This window comes from Perkinsus marinus (assembly GCF_000006405.1).
Source record: "Perkinsus marinus ATCC 50983 genomic scaffold scf_1104296961438, whole genome shotgun sequence".
Classification (NCBI taxonomy): Eukaryota; Perkinsozoa; order Perkinsida; family Perkinsidae; genus Perkinsus; species Perkinsus marinus.
The window spans coordinates 74283-83694 of NW_003205746.1; the positions used below are offsets into that span (position 1 = coordinate 74283).

Here is a 9412-nt window from a genome sequence, read left to right on the forward strand (position 1 = left end):
GTTGTGGGTTTTAGGTTAGAGTCGGTGAAATATGCTCAGGTTCCTCGTGGATGAGCTATCGTTCCCATTCGAGCAGATAATCATAGGAGGCTTTTCGATTGGCACCGGTGCTGCCGCTAGTCTTGCTCATCGATTATGGCATCAATATCATATTCAAGTTGCGGGGCTCTTCCTTCAGAGGCAAGCAACTACTTGGAGTTATCTACCGGCACTGTTGATTCAACAGTGTTGAATGTGGTTCGATGATTAGTCCCTATACGAAGTTGTCATCACTTGCTACTGAATTCGTAGAAGAGAATTTATCCTGGGCTAAGAGCCTATGTATGCTTGACAAACTGGCAGTGCCTCCGAGACAGGTGGGTCCTATAACAAGGAGCGCGTTGTCTCCTAGGGCAATTCTCATAATCGACTCCTCACGCTGAGAAGAGAATGAAACAAATGGAATGGGAGCGTAAAAGCTCATAGCGATCGGATCGGCGTGCAGGTGGTCTCTTGGGACGTCATCCGTCTCGTCTCGGAGTGTCCAATCCCATTGATGGTTCTTCACCCAAGAGATGATATGATAATATCAGTTTCCCACGGAATGCGGATCGCCGCCAACAGCGGAGCACCTCCCGGCAAAGTGATGATTAAAGAGCGCTCGCCTTTGTGATCGGTTTGCTGCTCGTATCAGGTTGTTGCAGTCTTCCCGCCGTTTGGTGGGCACGGTCATCTCTGGACATCCGGTTCGGTAGCACCCTATTTCCGCAGCTTCCTATCCGTTTGCGGGTTCTCGGACTCGGATGAATCGACTTCATCAGGGACTGGTCGAGTGCGAGTAAGGGACCTTCCTCAGCGTCTATGGATCGCTGTAGAGGAATCCGTTTCAGGCCACTGGTCGTCCATCTTCATTACTGTCAACTGACCAGCTCTTAGCATTGCATCGATCTCGTATGGCGTGGGAATGGGCGGAGAAAGACGCCACGTTGTCTTTGGAGAACTTTATAATGGGATCCTGAAATAATCAGTTGAGAGTTGCGTGCATGATCATTTTGGAAAATGGGTACAGTTGGTTTTGTACTCTCAAAACGAGCGGCCGCCTACCGCCGTAGTCTCCATGAAAGGATTTAATAAATACCCTCCTAGTAGCGATGCATTTCTTGAAGTACCTGGGTTTGAATATAGGTACGAATGATACGAGAGGTTACGTCTTCCAATGGGATACAATAGAGCTCTTGAATGCAGGTTCTAGCGTCGAGGATACCTTACGGTCGTTGTTGGTTCCAACTCACTTAGTATGACGATTCGTCATTGCCGAATGTATGCTGATATAATAACCCTGCTAATTCCTATCAAAATGTCTAAAGATTTCTATGATTCTTTGATTTCTAAGTTATGTCGGAAGCTCGACATAGAAATCACTTCTATTCCTACACTGCGCTCGAAGGTGGATGAACTATTGCAGTGAGTCAAATTGTGGCATTGAAACGAGTAAGATACACCGCAATTTACACCAACCTTGCAGTGAAAGAAGTGGTTCAGTCACTACACCTGGAAACAAAGTTATGTCCATCCATCGAAGTCAACTCGAACTTTTCAAATTCTCAAGTTGAGCGATTCCTGGAATTTTAGATGGCGCACATGATCACGGTTTCCGGAGCGAACGGCCTATGAGGGAAGCAATAAAGACACTGATAAAACCTCCCTAGTCACCTCTGGTTCTGAATCTGAAGAATGTGACGAGGTTTATGGCGAATGGATTGACGAGAATGACAATATATGGTGCGAGAGTATGCAAGTTGCCAGGAAACTGAGCCCCACGGGGGGGCACGGTGAGGCTATATCAATACTGAATATTGATATCGCCTATGGTTGATTAACACTGATTCCATGTTTCGGCTTCCACCTACCGATGCAGGGCGGAATAGCGTCGTCACGCAGATATCGGGCTGAGAGCGAGCCACGCTGCGCTCCTCTCGCAGGCCGTGTCACAGGCTGTGACTCACAGCTATTCCTCGCTCCGACGAACTTAGTCCATCGAACTATGTATGAGGTACCGCAAACACTATCATCTGATTGGGTGAATGAGTGGATAACTGTAAATGACATCCACGGCTACATCTAAACTAAATGACAATTGCGTCCGAGGAATTTGTTCTCCAGATAATCAAAAATGGAGCAAGAACATGCCATAGGCATGAAGCCACATAATGTTGTGCTAAAGTGGTTAACTCAACTTCCACCAATCTGTGAAGAAGGTTGTGTGATTGTTGTCCCTATGGAGTCGCTCCCCCTTGTGTTAGCTAAGATATCTAGCGTCAAGCTAGTGTTGTAATTGTAAATGTAAGTTATAAGTTAGAATCAGGCTAATCAAGTCTGTCTTGTGTTAACTCAATAAGTGGAATTACCCACCAATACTCAACATGGCGCTCCACGATGGGTTAAATTCTGCTTTTATTGAGCTTTCCGAGACTTTGGTTGATGAAGTTTTCGTGAAGGGTAACAACGTGAAGATTGGTATAGTGGTTCTTCAATTAGTCAATCGTCTTACCGCTTTGCTTGAGTCCGAAGTTCCGGTATACGCTGAGTTGAAGGAAGGGTTACTCAAGAAATCTGCGGCTATGATGACTACTGTGATAGGTGACCCGAATGCTAACGAGTTCGTTCACCATGCAGTTATGCTTTCTGGGTTTTTTGCTAACTATGTTTTGTCGGAGTTAGTCCACCGTGTGGGACAGGCGAGACTTCAAGTATCTGAAGATGATATGAAGGATTTGCGGCATAATAAGATTGAGGCTGCGAGAGAGTTGAATACGAGCCCATATAGTATCTTTGTGCCTGGCTTCCTGAAAAATCTGAGAGAAGTGAATGATCTTGAAGTGAAGGCACCGGTTCCTATGTTACGCCAGGTGAAGTCGGAGGGTTCGACAAGACCTGTGAGTGCGCTTCCTGATGTGTCACGCAATAGGCCAGCTGATCAGGTTGTGAGCGGTGATTGTATCTATACGTTGAGAGATCTTAACACTGTGCTCAAGGAGGTTGATCGTCTACCGTTGAAGGCTACTTTCACCGGTTTGACGGATTCCCGGTCTATGAGTGCATTTAGAAATGAGACTGATAGGCTGGCTAAGTTGAGACATTGGAGTCCTGCTCATACTTTTCATTATCTGTCGAGGGCTATTTCGCCAGAAGTGTGGCAAATGGTTGGGCCAGAAATTGAAAATGAGCTTAGTGGTATTTGTTATTCCAATGCTATCAGTCAGTTATGGTCGAATTTGGCTCAGTTATGTGGTGGTGTTGTAGAGGATGAGAAGATGTTGGATCAGTTACTTGGATTGGTTCAAGATAAGAAGGAGTCGGTGTTAACCTTCCTATCGAGAGTGTCCACGTATAGAGATCAGTGTCGACATTCACATATGCCTTATGATGATAGTTTCTTCATCATGATTAGTCGACGAGGTTTACGCTCTGCTGCTTTGGCTAGCCAAACGGCCGCAGTTGTGGCGAACACTTGGAATGATTGGGTTCGTACTGTGGCCATGCTAGAGCGACGATCTAAACAATGCCAAGGTGATGAAGAAAAATCTCGACAAACTTCTGCTGTTATTGACTTGACTGTCGAGGATAAGAGTGGTTCGGGAACGGTTACAACAGCGACGTCAAGAAGTGCTAATTCACGAGTTCGCCGTTGTTATAATTGTGGGAAGACTGGCCATCTAGCACGAGAATGCACGGCCGATAAGGGTCCGCGTAAGTGCTGGAAGTGTGGTCAAATCGGACATTTGGCTAGTGGGTGTCCTAATAGAGAAGAGGTGAGCTCACGGGGATCTGAGCAAGTTGCTAATAAGCCGGAGACTATGACTACCAAGGCTGCTGGTGTTAATGATGATTACCGGGTTGAGATGGCTGATAGGAGTGGTATGGTAGAAACGGTTATTATTCCATCAAGAACCGTAACGTTCCAGAACAGCAAGGAGGAAGAGGAGGAAGATGTCGGTGGTGCTGTACTTACTGCATGGTGGGAAGGTGTTCCACTACGAGGTTTGGTCGATACAGGTGCTGCTGACGCTTTGTTATCGTATGGAAGATATTGTGCTCTACAGTCGTCAAGTGCATCTGTGATACCGTTGGAGAAAGTTGATTCTTCTATTCAACTGGCCGATGGCAGTATGAGGACAGTTGAGGGAATAGTAACGTTGGCTTTGAAGTTCTCTAATGGTGTCTCTTTGGTTCATCCTTTCTATGTTGTACAAGGTTATTGTCCTTCGGTGATTTGGGGTATTAAGCTCTTGGCAAAACTGGGAACTTCTATCACGATTTGTGAGTGTGAACAAGGAGTTCGTATATCCACAGGCTTTATCAACGAAGGCCGAAGGAGTACCTTGTTGTGTGAACAGGACTCCGAGGTGACTGCTATGGATAAATCGGTGGTACCGGATATCCTTGCAGTACGGTCCTGTGGAGATTCGTATGCAATATCAAGTGATATTGAGGAATTGGATGATGACGTTATCAGTGAAGTCGACTCATATACTCCCAATTATGAAGGTGGTGACCTTAAGTGTGAGTCGTATGTGTTTGGTTGGCAGAGGATACCAGCTGCACCAAAGTATTTCTATCGTGTGCGTGAGGTTCATGCTGACGATGTGATCGACTGTCCAGGTCAACGCTATGTTTGTGAAGTGAGGTTTCCGGATTTATGTGTTGCTGAGGAGTCGAAGCAAGTTGTAGACTATAGTTTGGCATTGTTAGCGAAGTTGTCGATGGAGCAGAGACGCCTGTACTTCGATGAGATTGATTCCTATATTGCTAATTCTTGGTGGAGAGAAGAATCAACTAGGAACGATGTGAAGAAGGATGATTATTATAATGATGATGATCCTATCATTATATTTGGCTTACCTCAGAGTAGTTTGAAGAGTACGGTAATGCGACCTGTGGCGGATTGTAGGCGGCTGAATAGCCGTATGGAAAAGGCTAGTTATGTTGGCGAGAATGTTGGTATAATATTGAGTGAAATTGCTCTTGCAGTGAACGCTGTCAGTGAGATGAATAATGATGCTGATTATGATGGTAGTGTTAGCATGGCTTGTTTGGATATAAGCCGTGCATTTTATCGTATTCGTATTTGTAACTCGTCTGGTTGTCCAACTCGCCTTTGGTTGGGAACGTGCTATAAATGGTACAGCAGTAGTCGCCTAATTTTTGGTCTATCGTGTGGGCCAGGAGCATTGGAAGTGTTTGTTCAGAGAATATTGGCATTAGCCAAGCAGGCAGGTGTTCTGGACGGTGTGTTTGCATGGGCCTATCTTGATGATTTGACCCTGATAGGGCCATCATCGAGGGTTAAGCGGGCTGTGCTTGTGATTAGGGAGTTGGCAGCATTGCATGGTCTGCCAATACCAGATTCTAAGGCAGTCATATTATGTTCTAATGGTTCATCTTCTTCGCGAACGCGGCATCTGGGTGTTTTTTGGGATGTGGTTGACCATCAGCTCACTGTCAGTTGTGCTACCTTTGAGAAGCCGGTCATTGAGGGAAAGTTCAGCAAACGCCAGCTATTCAGCTTGGTGGGAAAATGGTATGACGGCTTGCGACGTCATCCAGAGTGGAGTTTCGTTGCAGATACATGCAGAATGATCGTTGGTAGATGGGACTCTGCATGGGATAAGCCACACTCACTGTCAATCGAGGAGAAGAAGGTGTTAATGTCTGTTTTTGCTATGGTGGGAAATGGGACTGTATGCCATTCCCATACTCTTCCGGTGAAATGTGGTACTACTATTGTGGCACAATGTGATGCGTCAACAATAGGATATGGTTGGTTATGGTTCTTAGAAGGTGCAGACCAACAACCATTGTGTATGCGAGCGAGATGGTGGAAAGGTGGTAGGAGGTTCTGGCATATTAATCGGAAAGAGCTTTTCTGCATTGTAGAACTGCTCCTTTCCTTATCGGACCTTGCTTTGAATAAATATGGTATCAAAGACGTTAAGGTTGAGACCGATAGCCGGGTTGCTTGTTGTTGGTTGCAGGGTGCCTCTTTCAAATCTATTACACGAAGTCAAGAACGTGTAGCTATTGGAAGGTTACTGATGTTAGCCACTGAAGCACAAGCCAAGCTTGAGGGTGTAACTTTCTCTGTTCGCCATATAGGAAAGGAAGAGAATGTTCGTGCTGATAAGTTATCCCGCTTGGGCACTGATATGAGCTCTCCATTGGAGGAGATTCTGAGTTCAACAAAAAGAGTTCAGAAGACGCGGATGGTGAGGACCGATTTCCAGAAGGTTATTGGGGTTGGTGATCTTGCTGAATTGTTTGACCGTCAACAGAAAGATCCTTTGCTTATTGGTCTGGTGAAACGTTGTCAACAAGCTCCTCGTAATGAGATTGTTGACAATGGTTCGGTGTTTCGATTACAAGAACGTGATGGAGTTCGGGTGCTTGTGCGGGTGGTACGTATTGCTGGGGTCCCATTTGACAATTTCCGTACAGTGTTGGTGCATCCGGTGGAAGAGACTGAGCTTAAGAGCTTGGTTGAGATGTATCATGACCGTATTGGTCATTTGAATGATCGTGCGACGAGGTGGCATATATCTCGAGATTGGTGGTGGCCTGGTATGCGATCTATGATAAAGAAGATATGTCGTGGTTGTAAGCGTTGTGGTGATGTGATATTACAACGCCCATTCTCGGTATGTCCTGATAATGTGCTAGATTATGCGGATTGTTGTAAGGCCCCATGGCAAATGGTGTCGGGAGACCTATGTGGCCCTCTACCGATGTCAAAAGGTTACACTTATTGCTTGGTGCTGTGTGACCACTATTCGCGGTATACAGTAGTGAAGGGTATGAAGAGTTCGACTGCTAAGGATTTGGTGTCAGTATTGATGGATGTTTGTTCTACTTTTGGCTTCATGAAGGAGTTACGGTCAGATAGAGCAGGCTGTTTCTCGTCGAAGTACACTCGAGAATGCCTTGGTCGACATAATGTTCGAGTTCACCTTATTAACCCTCGGAGTCCTTTCTCGAATGGTTTAGTAGAAAGACGAATGCGAGAGGTTAAACAGGTTTTCAAGTTGTATGGAGTCAGAAGGTCAGGTAGATGGTTTGATCAAGTGCCGAGTGTATTGCGAAGACTAAATAATGTAGTATTGCCGGAACCATTGCATACTACACCATTTGAGTTGATGTTTGGGCGAAGTTTTGTGGCTCAGCCAGGTCAGCCCGATCAAGTTGAGTCTCCAAATCCCACTGTTGAGGAATGTCGACAGCGAGATGATAACTTGATGATTTCAAGAGAATGGGTGGCAAAGATGAGAGATTTACGTGAAAGAGAGCCGTCACGTTTGCGTCAAGCTTCGGTAACGGCTGGCATGAAGGTCTTGGTACGTATGGCTACTGGTTGGGTTGGTCCTTTTGTCGTTAAGACAGTTTTACCCGATCGAGCTTCGATCGTCATTGCGGATAAGTTTTTAGTAGAAAAGTCGGAACATCGTGCTAATCTGCGTCCTTATTATGGAGCAGATGATGTAGTTGCTTTTCTATGATAATGTTTTTTGTGATTGATCTAATGATCAATCAGGGGGGGATGTGAAGAAGGTTGTGTGATTGTTGTCCCTATGGAGTCGCTCTCCCTTGTGTTAGCTAAGATATCTAGCGTCAAGCTAGTGTTGTAATTGTAATTGTAAGTTATAAGTTAGAATCAGGCTAATCAAGTCTGTCTTGTGTTAACTCAATAAGTGGAATTACCCACCAATACTCAACATTAGTTGAAGCAGGGTCTGTGGTGCTGGCAGAAGAATTCTCCTCGGGTTATGTGATATCGTTTCGCTAGAACACTAGATTGAGTCCGGTTGAAGTACTCCAAATTCCAGAACATGTATCGGCAAGTCCCCTGAATGGGTCAAGGTTATCCGAGCGAGCGAGATTTGAGAATCTTCCTACCTGTCACACCCTAAGTGTTCGATTCTGATCAGAGTGTTGCTGAAATACAAGATATGAAGCATCCGAGGCTCAAGATGAGTCCATTGAAATAGCGACCCGTATGCTAGCCGTTAAGGGGAAATTTTTGCACCCCGGGGCTGAACCTGGGACACTTTGTCGGGCTTCTTCGGATAGTATTGACGTATATGGAGTCTATATTATGGACTCAAGATTTCGGTGATCTTGACATGAAGAATTTTGGGATATCTACTAGCTTCCCCAATGTGCTTCCGCGCTGCGCTAATTTTCGACGAGCACCGCACGCAAGCTAGGTATGCGCGTGCAATGCTCGCCGAAACGAGGAAGACTGTATGAAGGTCAATTTATTGGGCTAGGTCAACAAACGAGCGAATGGTTTGTGTTGTGGTGGTGGGGGGATGTTGGATCGATTAACATCCAGTTACCATTTAGATAATGGGGAACCACCCACCCGCCCACCCGCATCCGGTTTAAGTTGGTTTGGGAGGCATGAGTGGTCAAACGAGGGTCATCATCCAGAGGCTCTGGCCCAGAGAGCACCGAATTGACTCTCTGTGGCCGTCTGCCACAGAGAATCAATTCGGTGCCACTGGCAGATGAGAGTATCCCCTAACCTCGCCGCTACTTATGCGGAGCGAAGCATCCAGCGTTGCAAGTTTCGGAAAGTTTTCGACAGAACTTCGAGGTTGAGACCTTCGGATCTCACACGTTCTGTAGCAACGTATCATGCTTTCGCACCACTACCCACTACTCCCAACTAACTAAATGAATGTATGTTATTGGACAACAACTATTTAACAATAGTATGGTAGAGTGTTCGGGGTGAACCAGCGAGCGAGTAAAGTTGAACTTATCTATTTGTGAGGGTCACTAGGTGACTACATTTTTTAAAGGCATATTTATCCAATTCCATTGAGTGGCGCACCTATGCCCTAACCCCAAGATACGCCTTGGTACAATCAATTTCGCGGGAGCACTTGATGGGCCAAAACGACGGGTTCGAAACGTTCGAATCGGTAACACAACGCTTAATCTCGAGTGGAAATAGCCATCGATCTTCAAGAACGAATAGCTCAAAGAATGAAAAATTCTATGCGACCAAACCTGTTCATACCACTATTGAGCTATCTCTAACTAAGCTTGGTGACCTAACTCGATTGTGGTGTCAAGTATGGTATGGAATGCCAACACAGAGTGTAGCAAAGGTGACTGGTCACCCTTGCATCACGAGTCCAATTGCGAAGGCTGGAATTGGATGATCTTGTCTACGAAAGTTAGATTGGTGTAGTGATGGCCCATTGTAGTCGAGTACATATCAAAGCTCATTCTTTCGAGAATATGCCATGTTAAGACGGAACCGTTCACAGTAGTCATTGTGTTGGGAAATTCTAGAGTCAGCTGAAGCTCTTCGGGTCTCCGGTAGAGGAAATCACGGTCGCGTCGAAGCCAATGTCGAAATGAGGTTTGA

At 45.6% G+C, this 9412-nt stretch overlaps 2 protein-coding genes across 2 annotated transcripts; both read left to right on the plus strand.

Annotated features, from left to right (window-relative positions):
* Nucleotides 1-2402: 2402 nt before the first annotated feature.
* Nucleotides 2403-5650, plus strand: Pmar_PMAR019577 (cellular nucleic acid binding protein, putative; the record flags this gene model as incomplete). Its single annotated transcript, XM_002772298.1, has 4 exons — nt 2403-4904; nt 5229-5342; nt 5475-5549; nt 5630-5650. 4 exons carry the CDS (start codon nt 2403-2405, stop codon nt 5648-5650), a joined length of 2712 nt encoding a protein of 903 aa, XP_002772344.1.
* A 424-nt stretch (nt 5651-6074) lies between these two features.
* Pmar_PMAR019578 (hypothetical protein) lies at nt 6075-7269 on the plus strand (the record flags this gene model as incomplete). The annotated part of the gene is made up of 3 exons (XM_002772299.1): nt 6075-6863; nt 6916-7019; nt 7197-7269. 3 exons carry the CDS (start codon nt 6075-6077, stop codon nt 7267-7269), a joined length of 966 nt encoding a protein of 321 aa, XP_002772345.1.
* Nucleotides 7270-9412: the final 2143 nt, after the last annotated feature.